Source organism: Antennarius striatus, chromosome 4 (genome assembly GCF_040054535.1).
Source record: "Antennarius striatus isolate MH-2024 chromosome 4, ASM4005453v1, whole genome shotgun sequence".
Lineage (NCBI taxonomy): Eukaryota > Metazoa > Chordata > Actinopteri > Lophiiformes > Antennariidae > Antennarius > Antennarius striatus.
In genome coordinates this window covers 14,758,325-14,783,614 of record NC_090779.1, presented here as the reverse complement: position 1 = coordinate 14,783,614, position 25,290 = coordinate 14,758,325, and the positions used below count along the sequence as shown (strand labels likewise).

General features: G+C 40.5%; 3 protein-coding genes across 4 annotated transcripts; 2 read left to right on the top strand and 1 right to left on the bottom strand.

The window, feature by feature from the left end:
• The first annotated feature begins 76 nt into the window (after positions 1-76).
• ccdc77 (coiled-coil domain containing 77) lies at positions 77-4,300 on the top strand. Of its 2 annotated transcripts, XM_068313615.1 has the most exons (12): positions 77-129; positions 907-942; positions 1,258-1,444; positions 1,557-1,699; positions 1,801-1,897; positions 2,156-2,246; positions 2,502-2,593; positions 2,719-2,867; positions 3,098-3,359; positions 3,499-3,624; positions 3,760-3,912; positions 4,053-4,300. In XM_068313615.1, exons 2-12 carry the CDS (start codon positions 908-910, stop codon positions 4,197-4,199), a joined length of 1,482 nt encoding a protein of 493 aa, XP_068169716.1. In that variant the 5' UTR covers positions 77-129; position 907; the 3' UTR covers positions 4,200-4,300. The 2 variants fall into 2 exon arrangements, with proteins under 2 accessions (XP_068169716.1, XP_068169718.1); XM_068313617.1 differs by lacking the exon at positions 77-129 and having other exon boundaries at positions 690-942; positions 2,505-2,593.
• Positions 4,301-10,720: 6,420 nt separating this feature from the next.
• Positions 10,721-15,938, top strand: hdhd5 (haloacid dehalogenase like hydrolase domain containing 5). Its single transcript, XM_068313127.1, has 8 exons — positions 10,721-11,042; positions 11,572-11,787; positions 11,884-11,996; positions 12,801-12,894; positions 13,007-13,040; positions 13,176-13,350; positions 13,462-13,650; positions 13,731-15,938. Exons 1-8 carry the CDS (start codon positions 10,926-10,928, stop codon positions 14,152-14,154), a joined length of 1,362 nt encoding a protein of 453 aa, XP_068169228.1. The 5' UTR covers positions 10,721-10,925; the 3' UTR covers positions 14,155-15,938.
• A 4,400-nt stretch (positions 15,939-20,338) lies between these two features.
• Positions 20,339-25,183, bottom strand: rab19 (RAB19, member RAS oncogene family). Its single transcript, XM_068313291.1, has 5 exons — positions 25,060-25,183; positions 24,470-24,556; positions 23,681-23,869; positions 23,146-23,329; positions 20,339-20,902 (listed from the first exon to the last, which is right to left on the bottom strand). Exons 2-5 carry the CDS (start codon positions 24,518-24,520, stop codon positions 20,628-20,630), a joined length of 699 nt encoding a protein of 232 aa, XP_068169392.1. The 5' UTR covers positions 24,521-24,556; positions 25,060-25,183; the 3' UTR covers positions 20,339-20,627.
• Positions 25,184-25,290: the final 107 nt, after the last annotated feature.

Genomic DNA, 25,290 nt, shown 5'->3' with positions numbered 1-25,290 from the left:
GGTGGCGCTAGAGAGACAAACACAATCAACTTTAGATTCGTATCCCACGAAGAAAACAAAGAGGCGTGGACTTCCGGCTTTCAAAAGCTTAGAACGAAAGGTTTTCTGTGTTGACTTGACCGATAACATGTGAGCTTTCAATGTGTTTTAAATATATATGTGTTCGTTAGCAAAAAGTGTCAGAAATTTTGCCAAGTAATATAATGTTTACTTTTTTTATCATGACTTTTTATGTACATGTGTTCATCCTCAGTCTCGTCAAAACAGGAATAACAGACTAAACAATATTTTGCTTCACAGCTGAAAAGTGCATGCTCAGGTTATTTTTGTCATGATTCATCTTAAGGGTTTAACTTATATCTGCAATTGCAATCACTTCAATTTAGTCGTGTCTCAGTTCAACGTGTGAATATACATTTAAAGCTCTGTTTTCCAATGTCCCGCTTTCCCTGGCGCCGAATAATTTACTCCGTTCAGGTTACAATGCTCAGTTATTTCCGAAAGTGCTTTGTAAGTTTACATCGTTTGAAAATAACAACTAGTATTTTGTTCCTTTAACTAAATAATAAGTTATATTAAATGTTGTGATGTTTTTAAGTCACTTGGATATATTTATTATTACTGTGTGCAATATAGAAACATATTTATTTTACTGTTACAAGTTCTGTAACAGTAATTTAAAGTGTTTGTTTATTTAACATTTTTATTTGGATTTTCATTCGTTGGGTTTAGTATTATAATTTATGTTAAGATACAGACTCCTTCCCTTTTTATAAATCCTATGCGTTATCTGTCATTACAGATGATTCTGCAGACAACATGTTATGTTAAGTCAACCAAAAGTTACAGTGTTTGATGTACAGTATTAATAACATTTCCACGCTTGTTTTCATTGTTTTGTGCTAGTATGAGATCTCCTCCAAAAAATGCAACTCCACACAGGTAAGAAAAGTTTTTGTAGCACTGAAAATGGATATTATAAAAGGGATGTAAAGTAATCTCCCTGAATAATCCCTAAATCCCGAAAGTAATATCCCTGAATAATGTTTAGGCTTATTTTATTAGTCAAGTCCCCCCACTGTTAAAGTCTATAGGCTTATTCCTAAAATCTCCTTACATAGGCTTCATCCTTTGGTAGTCATTCATTTTCATTTCTTGCTACTTCTAACTACTCTGGCACTGGCTGAGGTGTACTGTGTCTTGCAATACTGAGAGATATTGCAGGACTGATACTGTAGTTATGTGGTTATCTTACAGAAAAAACATACCTACCCCTGGTAGAGAACCTGACTCACCACTTCCCCCGATCCATGAGCGGCTGGCTTACCTCCGTCCCTCCAGGGAACTTTTGGAGTTCTACAGACAAAAGATTGCCCAGTTTGACGTGGAGCATGAGGAACTGCTGCAGATGCTGGAAAAGTACAGAGGCGTCACAGAGGATCAGGTGAAACAGCCCGGAATCATGTGATTGCGTTCTATTTAACATTGCATTTAAAGCATTCAATACTATATTTTCCTATTTTAAATTATTCTCTCCACCCTGGATATCCTTTCAGCATAAACTACAGTGGGATGTCAAACTGCGTGAAGGAGAGATTGTGGAGCTTCAAAACGCTGTGAGTGACATGCAGGTCTACCTTTTCCAAGAAAGAGAACAGTCTCTGAGGCTTTATGCAGAAAACGACCGACTAAAAATAAGGTGGGTGAATTGCTGATGATGATTTTGCATTCCTGTTGTACTTCCCTTGAACTACAGTACTCTTTGTTAAACTATCTTTACATCTTATGAATGCTATCCAGAGAGTTAGAAGACAGGAAGAAAATCCAGCACCTTCTTGCCCTGGTGGGACCTGATGCTGGAGACATCACTTATTTCCACCGAGAACCTCCTCACAAGGTACATCTTTACCACAGCAGCAAATGCAGCTCAAAATGTATCCTCTAATCGTTAAGATCAAGGATTACATGATTATTTAACTATCATGTTTTGAATTTCAGTAAAATCACCAGAAATGTAAACTGTGTGGTATTCATTTCCCTTAATCATTTTTTCTGGGATTAATTGTTCATTGTATTTTGAATTCTGTCTCTTCAAGCCAAGAAGAGGATTGTCTTAAAATGTTTTGAAGACATGCATTGTGTCATTACATTTCAGGTCACTATCACACAGAAGAACATAACGTCAATATCGGAGGAAAATTTGAATCTCAGGCCAACAAAGTCAAGACCTGCAGTCTTCAGAAAAGGTTTTTTACCCATAAATGTAATGTTAAGATTTGAACAATAAATATAAAACAAATCAAGAACGATGTAAAAAAAAATTGTTTCTTGTTTGCTGTGATTAATCAAGGCGTCACCAATATCTGATCTGTATCTTATTTTTCTGCATTGTGAAAGACTCAGTACAGCAGGCAAGGATTCCTGTTAGGTTTTCTTCTGTTTGCAGTAAGATGGGGAATTGCTCCAGAGATTGTGAAATTTGGAATTCTTGTTTGTTTTAGCAGAAGGTCACAGGACAAAAAACTCCGCTGATGGAGTAAATGCAGAGACGCTGGAACAATACAAGAGCAATAACCAGACATTGTTACTACAGGTGGGTCAAGGTCTACTTTCAGAATGCAAGAAATTGGATTTAAAGTACCTTCATCTCAGACAGTGCTGCCAATAACTTCAACAATGTTTTTTTTATTTTGTTTTTAACTTTATTACTATTTTAAGGTGGAGGCTCTGCAGGCTCAGATGGAGGAACAAACTCGTCTGGCCAAAGAGCAAATCGAGTCTCTGCTGGAGGATCGCCGAATCAAAACTGAGGAGGCACAGGCATACAGGACCAGAGATCAGGAACGAATCACAGCTCTGACTGACAAGTGGGTTTGCAACTTTTGTTCATTCACTACCAGATCAGTAGCAAAGTGTGTTTGTGGAATAAACCTTTTCCAGCATCCTATTCCAAGTTGATCTCTTGGTAAAAATACAGTAGATCAAGATATTCTTGTTCTCTTTTTTTGAATATACATAAAATTTTGAATGACAGTAAAAATGTTCAGCCTAATCCCAATATTTGTTTTGTTATTTCCTACAACTCCTGACACCTCAGACTCCAGCGTACACAGAACCTCTTGTATGAGAGCACAAAAGATTTCCTACAGCTGAAGTTTCAGACACGGGCTCATGAGAAGAGCTGGATGGTGGAGAAGGACCGGTTACTGAGGGAACTGGACTCCTGCCACAATCATCTAAGGAAGGCTGGTTCTGCTGGTGCAGAAATTGGGCAAATGTGGCATCCCAGCAACAGCACCACCCCGCTTCACCGCAGATCGCAGCCAGAGTCTAAGCAATCGCACAAGGAGGAGATAAAGGTATGTTATTCTAAAAGACTGTATGTGTTACGTGTGGACCTGTCCAGGTAGTCCATTTTGAAAAATGCTTTTTTTTCAGCAGCGTGTCTAGGCTCTTTTCTTTAATACTAAACCCATTTAACTTAATCTGTTTCACCAGGCATTGCAAGAGGATCTAAAGCAAGCCCACCGTATGGCAGAGATGTACAGGGAGCAGTGTATTACCCTGGAGACAGAATTATCTCAGATTAGAGAGGCAGGAGATGTGGGCAGGGAAATATTTAAGGTACCTTTTTTTTTTTTTTTTAACAGATTCTCTTCTCTATAACTCTGCATATACATCTCCATGCCATTTATTTTATGGCTCTGCTCAGATTTCTTGTTCCTGATATTTTGGGCTTAAACATTTTATTGTGTGCAGGATCGTTCAGACAAAATGGCCAAGCGTCTTCAGCTAATGACTCAGCGTTATGAGGCGCTGGAGAAAAGAAGAGCTATGGAGGCGGAGGGGTTCAAGACAGACCTGAAGCACCTCAAACAGAAATTTAAAGATGTTGAAAAGCAACTGCTCAAGGTAAATAGTCTAATATTACATTCAAGAAAAAGATCAGATCAGAATTATTCCATAATAAATACGCTTTCACTTCCATGCTGCTGATGCCATAAATAACATTTAAAGTGCTTAATTTCACATGTAAATATCTACTTTTTTAGATTACTCTTAATGTTGGGCCAAACCAGGACTTAGCCATTCTTCATGAGGTGCGTCAGACCAATGCCCGGACGAAAAAAGCGCAGGGTGAGCTGATGACGCTGAAGGCTAAGATATACGCGCTTGAAAATGAACTAAGATTTAGCTGAGGAATGGCCTCTGGTGTTGTGTTATGATTTATGATGTTTGTCCCACCCATGCCCATGTTTATGACACTGTGTTTGTGACTAGAGGGTTTTATCTATTCTATTTGGACAAATAAAGATATTTTGCTCCAATGATTTTAAATTAATTCAGCCTCGTAATTATTGAATTAATTTTACAAGCCATAAAAGTATTTTTCACAGATTACATTCTTATTTATCATGGGATAACCAGAAGTTTTTACAACGTTAATAATGGCTCATATGAGTTTTTATCTTCTTTTTTTTTCGTTATTAAAATATTTCAAATGATGGACACCAGCAAACAAATTTTATTTACGAATCATGAATTTTTTCACAGTAATAATAAAAAACATACTAGGGTTGAGCCGGATACTTGTTTCATACGAGTACATACTGTTTTCACGCTCTGTGATTGGCCAGTCACACATACTTCCTGCCCCTCCCTACAGACTGAAGTCAGAGCGAAGTTTGTCCTCGTCCCACTTTCCGGCACATGAAGACAATTCCTGATCTCTCTGTTGGTGGCTTCACTGTTCGTGTCTTTCTTCTTAGGTTTTCTTCAGCTTGCCGCTATTTCGGGTTTAATTACCTGGTGAACTTTGTTGTTGTTTTTTTGTTGCACCTACACGTGCATTTAACCACAGCCTCCACTCGTCTTTTCTTTTTACCTGTTTGTTCTAAACTGTTCAAATTAGTAATTCTATACTTTATAATTATTTTAACTGAGACATAGCGCGCGCGCCCACACACACACACACACACACACTCTCTCTCTCTCTCTCTCTCTCTCTCTCTCTCTGCAATCAACATTGTTTAACTGTGGAAAAAAATGGCAAGAACTAAATTAACTCACCCATTAAGAAATGACTAGGAAAAAATTAAATCTGGATGAGTGTCAAGGCTGGGCAAAATGACTCATGCCTTGGACATCCTAAAAGCAGACCAGCCCCCCAGATAAGTGAGCATAATGCTCTATCTGAAATTTTGGCATTCAGCTCTAGACAGAAAGAATCAACCTGGTGAATGAAATCACATAAATTCAAATTACAATTTAAAACGAAAGAAACCAAGAGTCAATGTGTTTGTTTAATCAACATTTAATTTTATAAATTGTCATTTCCATCATGTGTGTAATAGGGACAGGATAACTAAGAAAGTGCATTTAATTTATAGTACTTGTGGCTGAACATTCTTTACAAAAGCCAATGGAATTTCATCTTCTAACTTTGGATTTAATTCTTAAAATAAAGACAAGCAAAATGATTTAAATAAACAAATGTGAATATTGCAGTGCCATCCTATCATAGCCTTGTCTTATAGCCTATCGAGATAAAGTCTCCACCCAGGTCAATGTTGTATTTCATATATACTTGCATTCATCCCCAGCTGGCAGTCTATGTGGACATAATTACTTTAATTTTCTGATGTCCACTGAACAGTCAAAATGTTGTGTTGAAGCAGGATATAGACAAAAAACAACCTCACAAATCAAGAGTCTTGTTTTTAATGTGCAGTCCAATATCTGCTGCAATGTCAAAACAATTGGATGTTAATTTACAAAAAAAAGTGATAACACATTCAAGGACCTTAGATGCATTTCAGTGCCAAGTACTGATCAGTTGGGAACGAGTGTTCCGATACTTTTGCACAAATATAACTTTTTGAGTACGTATTTGCTATGGACCCCAAGAAAGTGACGGAGAAAAGAGGAAAAGAAAAGATGAAGAAGAGAGTTTTTTGTCCATACAAACAAAGCAAGAGATCATAGAAAAGCATGAAAAAGGGATGTGTTTGGTTGATCTCTCCAAAGAATATGGCCAAAAATCTACAATCGCCACGTTATTAAAACTAAAGGAAATTTAAGGAGTTTAAGGCATTGCGTGGGTGGTTGGAGAAGTTCAAAAGGAGGAGTGACGCAGGAGCGCAGGAACCAAAGAGGGCAAAAACAATGGGGACAGGTGTTAAAAGGTAAATGACCGACATTATTATTCTTTATTCTTTGTTTTTTACGTTATGCACAACTCTCATTTATTGTGTAATAATCTAATCGTAACATGTATTTGTTACATGTTTTGATGCATTTTTATGCTTTATAAAACACTTATGTTGGAATTTTTGTGGGTTTGGAATGGATTAGGGCATTTGCATGGAAAACGCTTCTCTACTTACGTAATTTTCTACTTACGTAATTTCCAATTAATTTCTTTAAGTAGAGGTACCACTGTATAATAGAAACTGAAACTAATACTGAAGCCTTTCCAAGATAAAAGTGAAACACTCAGCCAGGTGATCAGAACTGTCTGTATATCCAAAGCAATCACACCATATAACTTTAATCAGACATACTATACATCAGACACATCAATAATAGTTTAGGTTTTTCAGTCATGTATTTTTTTGTGTAATTTTGTCCTTTAATTTTTTTCTTGTCCCTTCACTTTTATCAGAACAGCCTCTTCTATATAGAGCTAAAGAAGAGATGAAGCCAGCTATCAAGCCTTTCCACCAAAGGACAGACATCAACAAGGATGAATACAAAGAAATTCTACATCAGAATTTACTTTTAATTATATTTGGATCCTGGTCACCAGGTGTGCCACAGCAGGAGTGGGGAAATCAATCCAGTGAAGGTCAGCAATCTGGTCAAGGCATACGTGGACAAATATAAATATGCTAGGAAACACGAGAGGAGACCACACAGGGAGGAGAGCAAGAGCCCCACCCCCCATCATGCTCACCTTCTACAGAGGCACCAATGAGAGCATCTTAACCAGATGCATCACCGTGTGGTAGGGCGCGTGCACCGTTTCCTGCCGTAAGACCCTGCAGCGCATCGTGAGAGCAGCTGAAAAGATCACTGGTGTCTCTCTCCCTTCCCTCATAGATATTTACAACACCCGCCTCACCCCAAAAGTCATCAGCATTGCAGGTGATCCCACCCACTCCTCTCACAGCCTTTTCAGCCTGCTGCCATCAGGTAGGAGACTGCAGAGTCAGCGGGCCAGAACCCGCAGGCTCAAGGACAGTTTCTTTCACAAAGGTGGTCAGGAGGCTTAACTCCCTCCCATAGCCTTGAACTCTACCCTCACACTGCCCTGCCCTCTACCCAGCACCTGACTACCTATTTCTCTCTCCCCCCATCAACTCAGGGATTATGCACACGTCATTTTCCTACGGGATTAAGGAGGGTATAGTGATGTTTACCATCCCTTGTGTTTCATCTAATACTTCGTGCTATACTGTCTGATGTACTGTCTGTGTTGTACTGCCTGTTGTATTGCTTGTGTTGTCCTGCCTGTGTTGTACTGCCTGTGTTGTCCTGCCTGTGTTGTACTACCTGTGTTGTACTGTCTGTGTTGTACTGCCTGTTGTACAACAGAGGGTCAGAGAGGACTGCAATTTCATCTGTGCTGTATGTCGTGCATATATGGTACATTTGACAATAAAGCTGACTTTGACTTTTGACTTTGAAAGAGCGAGATGTTCAAACTGAGGCCATGACAACTTCTGACAGCCCATGAAGAGATGTGAATTGCAGGCAAGGACAGCCTTTTGGGCGGCAGTAGCTCGGTTCATTAAGTCTTGGACTGGGGACCAGAAGATGCCAGCTGAAAACTCGTGTTGGCCATAACACTTGGAGTATGAGTTGGCAGTGGGAGGTGTCAGCTCGTCTCCCAAGCACTGCTGAAGTGCCCCTGAGTAAGCCTTTTCTGTAGTAGAGCTCAAAAAATTCTAATTTTCTACTGTGCCTTGAAAAGGCAAATCTCAGAAACCCTTCAATCAGGTAGGTTTCCAATAGGCTCATCACTGGGAGGAGGCAATGTTGGCTTTGATTTCTATGATTATATCCCGGTTCAAAGCGGTGATGATTTGTAATTGTCAGTGTTTGTCCGTTAGTCCGTCCGTTTGTCCACCGCATATCATAGATCAAAGCTACTGCTTTGATCTATGAAAGTAGGTCAAAGCACTAGCTTTGATCTTTGATCTATGCAAGTAGGTCAGAGTAAAAATTTCACATCAGGGGTGTCGTGGGATGTTGCAGTCTCTGACTGCATTGGTTTTTATTTATTTTTGTGGAACAGAGGTATATTTACTATTTATCATTGGAAAAGTACATTTTGTCAGCCAAGATATGATATAAAGAATACAGAATATGCATATTTAGGATGTTTGTCAAGACACTTATGCAAATTTTGTGGAAGATATATCAAAGTCTGCGGTAAACTGGCGTCAAGCCCGGTGTGTACCCTGCCTCCCGCCCCCAGTCAACTGGGATAGGCTCCAACCCATGATAGGTCCTGGGAAATCTACAAAATGTGCATCCAGCATGCCACCTTCTCCCAGAGAGGCGTTGTACTCTTTGACAATGACGTTGATGTTGGGCTGATCCGTGCTGGTGTACTGTTTTTTTTATGTGAACATATCTTATTTTGATGTCAGCATATCAAAATACGATGCCATCAAAGTGACTGTTTTCATATCTTCCCATTCCTGTGTCTTAACATTTCGCCCATCCTTTGATGTGGCTTCCTTTTGATGTACTTTATTCCACCAAACTGGCCCTGTATTACCAAGGTAACAGCAAAATATATTAAATACTAAACCGAGTGACAACATTTTTACCAACCCCTGGTTTGCTGAGAAGACGATTATGTTTGGGTAGGTTCCAGCTCAACAAAACAGCATGTGATCACTACCAATGGCAAAAAAAATGTACTGTATTGTGCTTGTGTTTTCAGTTTTGCTTTTGTTACAGATTAAACTAGAAAATAGGCTGTCACAGACTGCAACATCCCGCGACACCCTTGAATCCAAAATTTTACCCTGACCTACTTTCATAGGTCAGGGTCATTTAATAAAAAAACCATGAACCAGTAACTGTTGTGACAGTCAAAGCACTAGGCACGCAACAAAGCACGAGCTTTGATCTATGGTCTCACTCACACTGGCCTTCTCCCTCGTCTTTCTATACTATTTGGTTCCTTGGTGTACAAAAGTTGAAATTTTTCACTTAACCTATGTTTCTCAAGGTCAAGGTCATCATCTCACTTTCATCCCCTTTGCTGCCGAGTAATGTGCTTTTTGACTCATCTTTCTATCTGCAATGGTTGCGTTATTTGGTGGACAAATGAACGAACGAATGGACAAACACACAAACACTTATAATCACAATACACCGTTTTAAAGCGGGATGTAATTAAAACAATCAATAAATCAGTGAAAGCTGATAAGGAACAAAATAGGGGCAGCGGTGGCTCAGTGGTAAAGCGGGCGGTAGAGCAGGTCGTCCTATGATTCAAGATCGGGGATTCGATTCCCGCTCCCGCCCAAAAAAATACCCGGAGGTGAACTGACAGTGGGAGGTGTCAGATCACCTCCGGAGCACTGCCGAGGCACCCTTGAGCAAGATGCCCTCCCCTTTACAAATTGCTCATTTGAGGCGCACCAAGAAGGAGCTGCCTGCCACTCTACCTCCCTTGCATACCTACAGGCCCCCCTTGTGTGTGGTTGCGTGTATTACAGGGGCCTATACACACTAAGGCCCCGTCCACACAATGACGGATTTTTTAAAAAACACATCGAAAACGATTTGCGTCCACACTACAGCGTTTTCAAAAAAATCTCCGTCCACATGTAAACGCACCAGTGCGTTTTCGAAGACGGCAATAAGCATGCCAAACCATGTGATGTCAGTATTGAGTCAAATTTTATCCAATAGGAATCCTCCGTGTTTTGTTGTCACGACACATAAATATGACGTCACAGAGGTTTTCGTCGCAGGCAAGATGTCAGCGTTTTTAAAAAGTTGCGAATACACCATCCACACGACAACGCAGACCCAGCATTTTTTTAAAAAATCCACCTTGGCCAGCGTTTTCAAAAAGTTGTGTTTTCGTTCTGGATATCTGCATTGGCGTGTGGACGGAAGGTGTAAACTCAAAAAAGTTTTCAAAAAGTTCCGGCATTGTGTGGACAGGGCCTAATATGCATGCTTGTGATTGAAATGGCTAACAAAAACTAGAGTGTGCGTTCCTAATTTCCCTTTGGGGGATTACACTGTATAACAGTGTATTAAAATTAGAATTAAATTAAAAAAATTAAAATACAGGTTTGACAAACTACCAGCTAAATGTGTAAATAAACAGTGGTACTTTCAATTAATATTTCATCAAATAAATATATTATAATGAATAATTATCATATATATTATTCTTTCTTCATTCGTTATATACTATAATGAATTATTAGAATGAATATTTCTTGAATATTTCATCCAACATATATGATACTGTGACACCAAGAAACGAAATTATTCTTGTTTCTGAAAAAGGTTTCCACATAATATACAACAAATGTATGTCCTTTGTATAAGATTAGTTATAATAAATTTGGTTTCGTTTCTCCTGAAGTATCGCCAGTGTGAACCAGGAAGTTGTCTCGTTTCCGTGGATGTACGCATGCGCAGAACCCGTCATTTAGTAGCATTATCCATAGCTCTTATATTTATTGCTACTGCGTGTAATTAATGGCAGCTATCCTAGTAGCATAGAGTTGAGTATTGACTTTCGTTGTTTCAGATACTATGACCCAGTTCTCTAGTTGTTAAATCTGTTAAGTAGTTACCATTAACTTGGTGTTTACTAGCATAGCTTTATCTTGTGTTGCCTTTTGTTGACTAACCGGCTTTTACACACAAGTGCCTGGAGAATGCAGAGAGCCAAGATCTTCAAGTATGGATGGCAGCTGCTGAAATCAAACTGCGACGGAGCAGCAAAACAAGTGACTACCTCGGCTTCGTCGTTACGAGATCATAGCGTTAGCCATGTAAGTGGATTTTTTTTATTAAAAATTTAAAAACTTTATTTGTATGAATGTGGAACATTTTAACAGACAGGAACTGACGACCACCCAGAGGCAAATGTGGCAGCCCCGCATTAGTGTTTAATAAGACTTAGGAGTAAAAATAACGAGTGCAAAAATAAAGAAATGCCTGCATAATTCCATTAATCTGAATACCTGTGCAGTCCAGTTTTTTCCCCCCATTAGCTTCTTTCGGTAACTTCTAATGAGCTATAAAACCATGTACTTTATCGTTTAAAACTATAACAGTAGCAACACTTCACAACTAGTGTGATAAACACGTGTTTACAGTCACTTATTACTATCTTATTCACTAATTTCACTCATCAGAAAGTCATCTTTCCAAATAAAACTGCTGTGTGTCATTCATGAACTGCAGGAACAAAGTCTCAATCAGCTCCTTATTTGAAGATTGCTCAGTATGTAGTTTCACAGCAAGTTAATAAACAACCTCATGTTTTCATACTGTGCATGTCGTCATCCTCGGGCTCAGTTCTCTAGTCAGGGCCCCAAATCCTTTGGGCTCCTCTTTGACATTGATGGGGTGCTGCTGCGTGGAAAAACAGTTATCCCTGGAGCCAAGCAGTGCATCAGGAACCTGGTCGACCACAATGGGAAATACAAGGTGCCTGTGGTGTTTGTCACCAATGCTGGGAACTGCATGAGGCAAACCAAAGCTGAGCAGCTATCACATGTGCTTGACGTGGAGGTAAACTTCACATCTCACACTTTAAATGACTAGGCCTGTCTTCAGTTTCATTTGTCTTGTGTGTATTGATTTTTTTTTCTTCCTCTTTTATCTCAGATCTGTCCAGAGCAGGTAATGCTCTCTCACAGTCCTTTGCGAATATTTACCCAGTTCCATAAAATGCGGGTGCTGGTGTCTGGACAGGGTCCTGTGATGGAGGTTGCTGAAAAGTATCCTATCTTAAATAAGGAATGGCTTGTTGTAATTTATCTGAGAATATTGACCCAAAAGTTTGCACCTTCTGTTCATTTATTGATTTTTGTTCATGTTACACTTTGCTATCAGTATGTAGTCTTTGTACCCTTTGTTTTGTTTGAACCCAAAAAATTCCTTAAGAGATGGCATGTATGATATCTGAAGTTGTCTTACCAGAATAGCCTGATGAAAATGAAAGGAAAGGTGTACAAAACTGTGGTGAGACCAGCGATGTTGTTTGGTCTAGAGACAGTGTCACTGAAGGAAAGACAGGAGACAGAGCTGGAGGTAGCAGAGATGAAGATGCTGAAGTTCTCTTTGGTAGTGACCAGGATGGATAGGATCAGGAATGAGTACATCAGAGGGACAGCACGTGTTAGAGGTTTTGGAGATAAAATCATAGAGGCCAGACTGAGATGGTTTGGACATGTCCAGAGGAGAGATAGTGAGATTGGTAAAAGGATGAGATTCTAGAGATTGGTAAAAGGATGCTGAGTTTTGAACTGCCAGGCAGGAGGCCTAGAGGAAGACCAAAGAGGAGGTTTATGGATGTAGTGAAAGAGGACATGAAGGTAGTTGGTGTGAGAGAAGAGGATGCAGAAGACAGGGTTAGATGGAGGCAACTGATTCACTGTGGTGACCCCTGAAGGGAAAAGCCGAAAGGAGAAGAAGCCTAATGAAAAATGTTAACTTATTCCTTTAGAAACATCATAGAACACCAGTGTTTTAAATTTCATTACTCTGTTTCACCTGTGTTGGACTTAACCCACCAAATTCAGCCTGGGCTTTCAGGATGTTGTTACCATAGATATGCTCAGAGATGCTTATCCTCTTCTGGATGTCATAGATCATAACAGACGGCCCAAAGACCCAGTGAGTACTTGTGATATTGAAGTCACTGTATGCGACCCCTGAAGGGAAAAGCTGAAAGGAGAAGAAGTGATTAGTTGGACTTTTTAAATCAATTGTGTGTAATGTCTTACAGAGTCCACCCTCAAAAGGCTTGCGTCCAATAGATGGTATGTTTCCATACACAAATCAACATTGTAGTAATTAATGGAATCCTTTGGTGATTAAACATGAATGATTTCAGAATTAATTTTAGTATGACTGTCTCTTGTATCATTTCTTTCTTCTTCTGTTTGTTGTAACAGCCATCATTTTATTTGGTGAGCCAATCAGATGGGAGACCAACCTCCAGCTTATTGTTGACTTACTCCTGACAAATGGGAACCCAGACAATGTCTGGAATTCAAACCAGTACCCCCACATTCCAGTCCTGGCCTGTAATATGGACCTGCTGTGGATGGCTGAGGCAAAGAATCCAAGGTGCTGTATGTGTGTAAAGAAACCCATATGTTAGGATGTTCTTCACATCCGTACAAGTTATTGAAGTTTGAGAATTACATTATCATCAAACTAAAAGTCGTTTTGTCACAGGTTTGGGCATGGCATGTTCCTGGTGTGTTTAGAGAACTTGTACAAGAAGGTTACAGGCTATGAGCTGAAGTATCAGGCTCTGATCGGTAAACCCAGTGTGGTGACTTATAACTATGCTGAACTGCTGATCCGACAGCAGGCTGAGAGACTGGGCTGGACCACCCCTGTGAAGAGGCTTTACGCTATAGGGTCAGTAAGGTCTCTTGGAATGATTTTGTTTAATATAGGCTTTAGCGGGGGATATAAGCTCATTGAATGTCTTTGTACAGTGATAACCCCATGGCTGACATATATGGAGCAAACCTCTACAACTGCTACCTCCAGGCTGCAAGACGTACCAGCACACAAATGCAGGCTACAAGTGGCAGAGGAGGTTCCGGTTCCTTTGAAGAAACTCTTTATGAAGCGCCAAAAATGACATCAACAGAGCAAGATGACATGTCACTGGCACACAGACCAGTGGAGGAACTTCCAGAGAGATGTAGTTCCATCTTGGTGTGCACAGGAGTGTACAGCAGGGGCCAGCAGGAGCTGCCTTCAGATCCAACACACACTGTTACTGAGCAGCGCATCTTCCACGGTCACAGGGACTTCCGCTTTGACCCCACCCTCACACAGCCATCCTTCATAGTGCAGGATGTGAAGGAGGCAGTGGAGCTGGTGTTTCAGCAAGAGGCCTGTCCTCTGGATTAGGATGAGCTGATCATGTCATTTCATGACTCAGCCATCCAGATAACCAGTCTAACAGTTCTTGACTGCTATCAGAGGAAGTTTTACGTGCAAAGATTTTTTTTCCAATCCATGTGTCAAATTATCAAATGAGTAATTTAGGTGTTACCCTGGCTGGTCCTAAGAGACGTAACTGCCGTTCAGCTTGCTGCAAAAAGCTAACTAGTCTTGGCACTAATTATCCGGTTTACTCACATTTTAATCACATATAGTAGTGTGTTACTGGCTGCTACTAGTATTTTTATATTTTGCAACAAACTACTCTTTCAAATTGTTACAGGCTACGGATTTAAGACAAAATTATCCTCTATGGCTAAAATCAAATGAGAAACTGACCACAAGACATTGCATGCAATTATAATTATGTCTATAGTAAATGTGAATTTAAAATTTTTAATGGTTATGATGATGGAATAATCGCTGCAATTAAGACATAAATCTCCAGGTTTGATTTCAAGGAGAGGGAGAAGTTGACGTGTCGGGTTAGAGCCCAGGTTTAGAAACATTTAGTTTGGAAAATTACTGTCAGACTGATTTCTTTTTAATTTCGGTACATGAAAGCTCGGTGCTGTAACAACTACCTGATGCACTTTCTCAGGCTCCTGTTTTATAGTCATGAACTCCAATCTGTGACCTCGATGACTGTTTGCTGTGAATGTGTTGTGAATATGTTCCAGTTCAGATATAAGACAAAGATCATAAAGGACACTTTAACTTTGAGAAAGCAGAACAAAAGCTATGGTTAAACTTATTTCATACCCAAAGGTCCACTTAAAGCCATACTCCAACTTATTTGACATCTTTCATGAAGTTGACAAGACACACTTTAAATTTGGATTTTGTATACTCTGAGAAAACCCTGCTGCCTCCCTGCAAGCCCGAAGCCATCACAATTAATATCCTTAACCTCCATCGTAGGCAAAGGTCAGAGAAACCCCCTTTAAATCACCCGATTACATATATATTTATCTGATCTGTTTCAAAGAAACTAGGGGTGGCGCAGTGCGTAGCGCTGTCGCCTCGCGGCAAGGCGGTTCTGGGTTCGAGTCCCGCTCTGTGCAGAGTTAGCATGTTCTCCCTGCTTGGGTTCTCTCTGGGTTCTCCGGCTTCCTCCCACCTACAAAAACATGCGCTTCAGGTTAATTGGCCGGCTTCAAATTGTCCGTGGGCATGAGTGTGTGTGTGTGTGTGTGTGTGTTTGTCTGCCTCTCTGTGTGGCTCCGCAGTGCACTGGCGTCGTTCAATGACGCAAACACATGAATGCAGCCATTATTATGCAAGTCTGAACTTCAATTTTGGGATCAGTTCTCATCACTGTCAAATGTCTTTGTTGTCCTGATGGTGGAGTGTTTGATCCACCAGTGATTAAAAAAGTACAATAGGAGAACCCTTTGTCCAATTTTCTCCCCATTACTTGAAACACAAATTGCTAAATGAAGTGTATGATGTTGTCAAGCTGTTCCATTCAGTTCATAGTGGAAAGTATGTGCACACACGTACGCTCCACTACGTGTATTTGTACAAATTATGTGTATTTGTACAAATACACGTATTTGTACGTGTGTACTGTACATGTATTTGTACACATACAAATACGTCTGTGTACACAATACATGTATTTGTGTATTGTGTATTTGTATACACAAATACGTGTGTATTTGTGTATGCTTGTGTGTGTTGGAAATGTTTTTGTTTTTTTATCCTTTACCACTGAGCAAATTCAATAAAAACTATCCTGAAAGGAGTTACGACCACCACAGTGGCATTTAAAATCTGTTGTTTAATAGGCTTATGTTTCTTCCAGAACTGTACTCTCCCACTGTACTAAAAACCTTTACCACTCAACAAAAAAACTCAAAAGGAATCATTAAAATTCAGTATTTAAGTAACCACTTTTTCTGAATGACAGCTGTTTTGAAATGCCATTTGTGGTACTGATTTTGGTCCATGGCTGTGAAACAACTCATTGACAAATATGTGAAAACACTGCTAGGAAACAGATTTGACACGGCAGGCACTTAACCAGATTCTGTCATACTGGCTACACCCTGCTGAGCATCCAACTTCTCAAAACATTCATTTTGGTTTACTACTGTCATGACACGCCACAGATTTCTAACCTCATTGAAGAGTACACAACATTTTCTTTAGGAGAGGTTTGCATGGGAATGAGAAGGTACAAAAATAAAAAAGGACGGGGGGCGGTATTGGTTTGTCTGCTTACTATTATGGCTGTGAACAAGTTCCATCCTATTAGAAATTACAACTGCTTCCATACCTGGGACCGCTGGCTGATTTTGGGGCATCTGTCTTCATTTTCTTGGGCTGAGGAGAAGACATGCTTTATGTTTGACAGGGAAAAACAGAGTTGGCCAGGGACACTTAGCTGTAGCAGCCATAGCTGTTCTTATGAACACAACAAAAGCATACATTCAAACAAGCATATAAGGCCATAATGCATTGCCTAGGACTCCTGGTGAAAGTATGCAGGCACAGCCTTTGAAAATCACACTTTCCTTTTAAACATTTTTTTTCTCGTTTTTTTATATATTGATTGTGATCCCCGCAGGGAAAGTGGCACACTAGTTGGTTTGAATATCATGCATATATCTGTGTACAGGCCCTGAACACAGGAAAAGTGTACAAAACTGGTGAGACCAGCGATGTTGTTTGGTCTAGAGACAGTGTCACTGAGAAGAAGGCAGGAGACAGCTGGAGGTAGCAGAGATGAAGATGCTGAGGTTCTCTTTGGGAGTGACCAGGATGGATAGGATCAGGAATGAATACATCAGAGGGACAGCACATGTTAGAGGTTTTGGAGATAAAGTCAGGGAGACCAGACTGAGATGGTTTGGACATGTCCAGAGGAGAGATAGGGAATATATTGGTAGAAGGATGCTGAGTTTTGAACTGCTAGGCAGGAGGCCTAGAGGAAGACCAAAGAGGAGGTTTATGGATCCAATCCAATCCAATCCAACTTCATTTGTTAAGCACTTTACAACAACCACAGTCGACCAAAGTGCTGTACAGACGAACAAACACAAGACATTACATATAAAAGACAAAATGGCTCACTTAATGAAAAACTTAAAACATGGGTAAAAGCAAAAGCCATACAATACAATACAATCAGAGTTAGTTGAGGCCTTTAGTGCCTCAGACTGACTCGTGCTCGTCAGACTCCGGGGTGACCTATGTGACATATGTGAAATTTCTTCATGTTTTATGATCTCTTATGTAACATAACTGCTCCACAGATATTAAAAGTGTTACAAATCTAAAATAACTTCTTTTGAGACATTTATTTAAAAAAAGGTGAAAATAACCAAACAGTGACATAGAGATGTAATGAAAGAGGACATAAAGGTAGTTGGTGTGAGAGAACAGGATGTAGAAGACAGGGTTAGATGGAGGCAACTGATTCGCTGTGGCGGCCCCTGAAGAGAAAAGCTGAAGTTTATTTTTTTAATAAACTTCCCCAAATTTTATATTTACCGTATTGGCCCGAATATAAGACGGTGTTTTTTGCATTGAAGTAAGACTGAAAAAGTGGGGGTCGTCTTACATTCGGGGTCTAGACATTATATCAGTTCAGAACGCTAGATGGCTCCTATCTTTAAAGCGAATGCTGAACTTAACTCCACAGGCCAAATAAAACCCCTGTCACGAAGAAGAAGAAAAAAATAGCGGTAAGAAAGAAAAGAGAAGAAAATAAGAAAAGAGATAACAGAAAATGGAGAAACGTAGCGACAATCTGGAGAAAAGTGGGTCGAAGATCGGCCAGGTTAGCCGGCAGCTGAGGAGAAGTTATGATGCAAACTTCATGATGATGGTGATAAATGAGGCAGTCTTCAAACAATTGCAATGTGATCGAACATAATGAATATATTGTTTTAATCATTTCTTTCAAACAATTTTTTAACTAGTTTTTAATGTCAGGCTGCTAATTTACTGGCAAATATGAATCTGTTTTCCTCCTAGAACTGACTTTAACGTCGGTGTCTCACCGCCGTGAATCTCACAGCACATCGCTGCAGACAGAACGCGCAAGCCTGAATGCAACCCTCTGCCGCCCCCCCCCAGAGCTATCAACTACATTTGTAAATCAATTGCAGGACACCAGACACCTTTGTCTAGCAGTGACTCTGCTCTTGAAATTTCAGAAAAGGCTGGAAGTTCAGCTTTGAGGGTCTTTCATTCACCTTTATGCCAGTTTCTCCGTGTGTTTCCACAGACTAATAGAATGGACCGTCACTAGATTCCAGATGACAGCACAATGGCATTTTTAAGACCAATTAAGTTTAAAGTGGGTTATTTCCGACACCACATAGTTAGGAAATACTGAGATCAGTCAGTCAGTCAAACTTTATGAATGGAATTGTTGAAAGTTCCTTATGTTTTGCTACGTAATCACCGGTGCTCCTACAGTCTGCTCTACCGTCTGAGAGCAGCTCAGTCAGAGCCGGGACTTCGGTGACGCCCTTTGACTACCGTTGTTAGGGGGCATAGGCCCGAGTGCCTTGTGAGGGGGCTCCTCTGGTGGCGGAGTGCGGCACGACTGGCGGCCAGTCTTCCGGCTTTTTTTCAGCGATCATGTTTTTAACCAATATTAATATGAATATTAATCCATATATAAGACGCACCGGATTATAAGGCGGACTACGGGTTTATGAGAAAATTTTAGGGTTTTAGGTGCGCCTTATAGTGCGGAAAATACGGTAGGTTATGGACCTTGAGGTTATTATGTACGGCAGCATAGAGCTTCCAGACCAAGAAAATAAACCCGGGAGGACTTTTTCCACGTTATAACGTGAAAGTATCACGTTATTTCGTGATAGTATCACGTTATTTCGTGATACGACTTTTTCACATTATTTCGTGATGGTATCACATTATTTCGTGATACAACTTTTTCACATTATTTCGTGATGGTATCACGTTATTTCGTGATAGTATCATGTTATTTCGTGATACGACTTTTTGACGTTATAACGTGAAAGTATCACGTAATTTTGTGATAAGATGAGAATGTGAAAAGAAAAGTGGTTTTCTTTACTGTCTGCTGGCCATCTGTAAATCATGGCTCCTTTACATGATGCCATTAAATTATATTTCATGCTTGGCTTGAGACATGGTGAGATTTAGCAGTTATTGGGCTCCGTGGATGAGATTTATATAAGCATGCGTACCCTAAGAAGAAATTTGAAAAACATGGGGCTATACCGGAGGAAAAAGAAGTCGGACCCTTTTGAGGTAGCGTCGTTCCTCATTGATAAGCTGGAGGGACTGCATGGATACAAGCTCCATCATGTCAACTGTATCCAAGCTGGATATGTTGTCACCCAAAGTACAGTGAGGCATTTGTTAAAGTTTCTCGACCCCCATGGTGTTGAACAAAGACGGAGAAATCGCCTAACACGGCGCATGTACTTTAACCCAGGGTTAACATCTTATCACGAAATAACGTGATACTATCACAAAATAACGTGATACGTATCACGAAATAACGTGATACTATCAGAAATAACATGATACGTATCACGAAATAACGTGATACGTATCATGAAATAACGTGGAAAACGTCCTCCCGGTTTTTATTTTCTTGGTCTGGCAGCTCTACGCTGCCGCAGGAAACTCATTGCAAAATATATGTTTTGTTTATCATTATGAAAAAAATAAAAAAAATTTCCTTATGTCTGGCATCATCCCTGGTGTCAGGAAACCTTCAAATTTGCGCTGCAGCAGCACCATCACGTTGGGTCATGTGTCATTGACGATACCCGTCACCTCATCAGTCAGGGCAGCCATTACAGCACAATATGATCAATGAAGTGATGCCTCTTCATTTGAGATGATTTTGTGATAAATGAATGTGAAAATGTTAGCTTGTTATGTTGACGCTAGATGTATATTTATATAATGGCGCTGTTTTGAATTCACCTCGATGTCTACAATTGCAATTCACGTCCGCTGTCATCATAACTTATTATACATTTTGTTTAGCCAAGGTCCCCATTGATAATAAAAAAATGATGATGATGTGTTTACTGGTGATTTAAATTGCTTAAATTTTAAAAACGATAAGATCTGATATTGTGCAATGAAATCTTGTAGAGTGTGAAATAAGAATTAGAAGAACAAAGTACACTTATTTATTGTCAAGTGAAAATATTGTGTGTATCGCTGAAGTCATTATCACATTCAGCAGCAGCTATCCTCAGATGAATATTGCAATATTTAAAACCACTTAACCATTTAAAACCTTGGTTACTGATGCTAACTGCAGGCTAAAACATACAAAATTTCACTTTCACTTTCCCCATATTCACTAACAATGCCTACATAAAGAACCTTCCCAGGTGGAGAATCTTGGAAACATGCTTTGCATTTCCACCACCATTTTTCAGTCTCAACACAGCATCCATGCTGCAGTCTGCTCAGCACCCACACTTTTTGTCCGAGTTCCCAGTGCCATGGACTGGGTGGGAGCTGTTACTCAGCATGAACTGAGGAAAGTCTTGTAAGGACTCGTCTGTGATGGACATTCCATTACGTGCCAGCAGTTCCCGGGCCATGAGAATAAAGGCTGCATCCACATTCTGGGCCTCCTTGGCTGAGGTCTCTAGAGCAGCCAGGACCCCGTTGTTTTCTGCCAGAGTGCACGCATCCTCAAACAGCACCTGCCTCTGAGCGTGGAGATCTGCCTTATTACCTGCATTAAAAACAGAAGTGGCACAAATGACTTTATAGCTTTGTCATTTGAAGCTGGACGCTGCTCTGAAAAGAAAACAGCATCTGTCGTGGAACACAGATCACCAATATTCTCAGTTCTTTATGAATCCTTTAGTCTTTAAAATGAAAATTGTGAGAAGGGCTCAATTTACAAAAACAAGTATTTATATTGCTTGTAACTGTTACTTCTCACACTGGAATACCAGCTACTCATTTTTGTTTTGAACTTTGAACCAAACAGGTTTTGTTCTATCCCCAGTTCTACACTGAGCCAGCTCTGCCATTAATGCCATTAATCTCATCTACCAGCAATTCAGAGACACCAGTTCACTTCTATTGCATGTTTTTGGACTGTGGGAGGAAGACGTAGGGAACCTGCATGCACACATGGATAGCATGCAAACTCCACACAGAGGCCTTAAGTATAAACTAAAAGCTCATGTTGTTGAGGTCATGATTCTACCTACTACACTACTTTGCGCACTTCATGACGTTTTCACATTCATTTTCTGTTTGCAAATAATGATCTATTTGTTTGGGCTTAAGAATATATAACTACATAAAAATAACTGAGGAATTAAGGTATTGGTGTGAGAGAGACCTATAGTATATTTACCATCACCGTAAACTACAAGCTACAACAGTCAAGTGCTGAGTCAGCTGTTATACCAGGAGGCCATCTCCTCCTGACACTCTTCTTTTTCTTTTGGCTTTCCCCTACAGGGGTCGCCACAGTGAATCAGTTGCCTCCATCTAACCCTGTCTTCTGCATCCTCTTCTCTCACACCAACTACCTTCATGTCCTCTTTCACTACATCCATAAACCTCCTCTTTGGTCTTCCTCTAGGCCTCCTGTCTGGCAGTTCAAAACTCAGCATCCTTCTACCAATATATTCACTATCTCTCCTCTGGACATGTCCAAACCATCTCAGTCTGGCCTCTCTGACTTTATCTCCAAAACCTCTAACATGTGCTGTCCCTCTGATGGACTCATTCCTGATCCTATCCTTCCTGGTCACTCCCAAAGAGAACCTCAGCATCTTCATCTCTGCTACCTCCAGCTCTTTCTCCTATCTGTTCCTCAGTGACACTGTCTCTAGACCAAACAACAGCGCTGGTCTCACCACAGTTTTGTACACCGTTCCTTTCATTTTAGCTGAAACTCTTCTATCACACATCACACCTGACACTTTTTTCCACCAGCACCACCCTGCCTGTACACGCTTCTTCACCTCTTTTCCACACTCTCCATTGCTCTGGACTGTTGACCCTAAACACTTAAAATCCTCCACCTTCTTGATCTCTTCTCCCTGTAACCTCTCTCTTCCACTTGGGTCCCTCTCATTCACACACATGTACTCTGTCTTACTGCGGCTAACCTTCTTTCCTCTCCTTTCTAGGACAAACCTCCACCTCTCTAGCTTCTCCTCCACCTGTTCCCTGCTCTCACTGCAGATCACAATGTCATCTGCAAACATCATAGTCCATGGAGGTTCCTGTCTAACCTCGTCTGTCAGCCTGTCCATCACCATAGCGAACAAGAAGGGGCTCAGAGCTGATCCCTGATGCAGTCCCACCTCTGCCTTGAACTCCTCTGTCACACCTACAGCACACCTCACCACTGTCTTAAAGTTCTCATACATGTCCTGCATCGATCTCACATACTTCTCAGCCACTCCAGACTTCCTCATACAATACCACAGTTCCTCTCTGGGCACCCTGTCATAAGCTTTCTCCAGATCTACAAAAACATAATGCAGCTCCCTCTGGCCTTCTCTGTACTTCTCTATCAACATCCTCAAAGCAAATACTGCATCTGTAGTACTCTTTTTTTGGCATGAAACCATACTGCTGCTCACAAATGCTCACTTCTGCCCTTAGTCTAGCTTCAACTACTCTTTCCTATAACTTCATTGTATGGCTCATCAGCTTTATTCCTCTGTAGTTGCCACAACTCTGCACATCTCCCTTGTTCTTAAAAATGGACAACAGCACACTTCTCCTCCATTCCTCAGGCATCTTCTCACTATCAAAGATCCTGTTGAACAACCCAGTAAGAAACTCTACTGCCACCTCTCCTAGACATTTCCATACCTCCACAGGTATATCATCAAAATTAATGTCAAAGATATTTTTATGGACAAACAAGTTTGATTATTTAACCTACAGTCAAGGAATATAGGAAGGGTTTACTGACATGCATCCAACTTTCATTCTGCTTACCTATGAGAATCAGCACCACACTGGCTGCACCGTACTGCTCCACCTCCCTGATCCAGTGGGGAACAGATTCAAACGTGGGTCGCCGTGTGATGTCATAGGCCACCATGGCCCCATGGGCACTGCGGTAGTAACTCTGAGTTATGGTACGAAAGCGCTCCTGTCCTGCTGTGTCCCACACCTGCATCTGCAAAATAACACATGTTGGGAAGTGTCAAAGTGATCTGTCCTTTTAGAGCCATACTTGTGTTCAAACACTCATGCAGATAAAAAGTGAACACACCCAGAAAGCTAACAGAGATGATATAATTTACCACACCTTCTCCTCTAAGGAGCAGAAAAAGACAGATATATCACATGCACATCTTTTTTTTTGCTTGCAGATTTACTCAGAATAAAATTCTCTGCTTCATGAAGAAATAATGATTATTCGTTACCTGCTGTGGTCTAGAAATGTGTCTGATAAAAGCCATATTGAAGAAAAGAGAAAACAATAAATGAATGAAAAGAGAAGTCAAATGGAGATCACATCACATACCTTCACCTTCTTGCCATCGATATCCAAGGTACGAACAGTAAAGTCGACCCCGATGGTGTTTTGCTGCTTCTCAATGAATATACCAGACTTGAAGCTCTGTACCACACATGTCTTCCCGACATCTGAGTCCCCAACCAGGATGATTTTAAAAAGAAAGTCAAAAGAGTCCTCAATCTCCGGCCCTGCAGACTGCATGGTGAAGGGAGGAATATATAAAAAAAAACCACACACACTGAGGTGCAAACACTAGATCCAAGACCGCTATGTCCCTGTGTAACAGAACTGGTTCCTTCCAAGTTGTGTCAATAATATCTATGAATATTTACAGATACACATACCCCTGTCAAAAAAGGACAAACTTGGTTTCTACCAGCAGTAGCGTAACAGTTCCTGTGGTTGCAGATATGTGTATGTGATCCAGGTCAAGTTGTTCCAGTCAGTGGTTACACAGACATTGAAATTATTAATAATCTTATTTATGAATCCCGTTTTATTCCAAAACCTTGCTCCATCTGTCATTATATTCCTTCACAGACTGCACATAGCACATTAAAAACCTTCAAAATAAAGTTAATCATCCCATCGTGGGTTCAAGTTCCTTTTTTTTTTCTTTCACAAATAAGTTTAAGCCAGTATCCAAAACCTGGTGCTTGTCTTGCATATCTGTGTTGCTCTCGTCAGCCACACTACTGACGTCTTCAAAACAAGTGTAGTCTCTGGTTCTGCCCTTTAGACTGCACTCCTCATCCCCCCCTTTCAGTCAGGGACATTTATAGACACACCTCTTACCTGTCTTGGTAGGCGTGGTCTCCAACTGCCAGTCCACCTGCACCACTGCATCTTGGGATATATATTTGCTCTTTATGCTCTAAAATGCTTTCACAACAAATGGAGGGTAGAGAAATCCAAGTCAGTGACCTTAAGTTTTTTGTCAGGCATAAATAATGTACAGTAATTAAAATAGCACCAAACATTAAAACATTACATTGAGCTCTAGAGGTGGGTGCCGACACACCAGAAGTGTCCGGTGACTTTGAACACAACCTTTTCTCTTATCAAGACAGGTTTAGCTAACAAGGCTCAGAGTGCAAACATCCTAGAGCAAACAGCTTCAACAGCTCCAGATATTTAACCACTCCTGACAGAATACTGCACAAAGATTCGGCTTCTTTCCTTAACAGCTGACCTTTGGACCCCAGTGTGTTTTTGTGAATATAAGAAGCCCTGTACAATCAGACCCCTCACTGACCGGGTTGAGTAACACATTCCATAGAAGACAACAGTAAGATGTTAAGCATAGTTCAACCAAGACTAATACACAACAGACATAGTAAAGGATATAATTAAAGGCTAACAAAACATAATTGAAACCACCTCACCTTAGGCTGCATACATCAGTATCAGAGTTAAGATGTTAATAGAGAAGGAAAATGCTGCTCTGAACCCCTCTCTCTCTCTCCCTCTCTACCCCCCCACATGTTTCTGTCGTCATCTCAGCCCACAGAAGAACAAGGCACAGCTGGACACAGAACAATGTGTGAGTGTGAGCGATACTTGACCAAGCTGGGTCTATCCGGCTGAGATCACCAACCACCTTCTTTCTGTTGTGT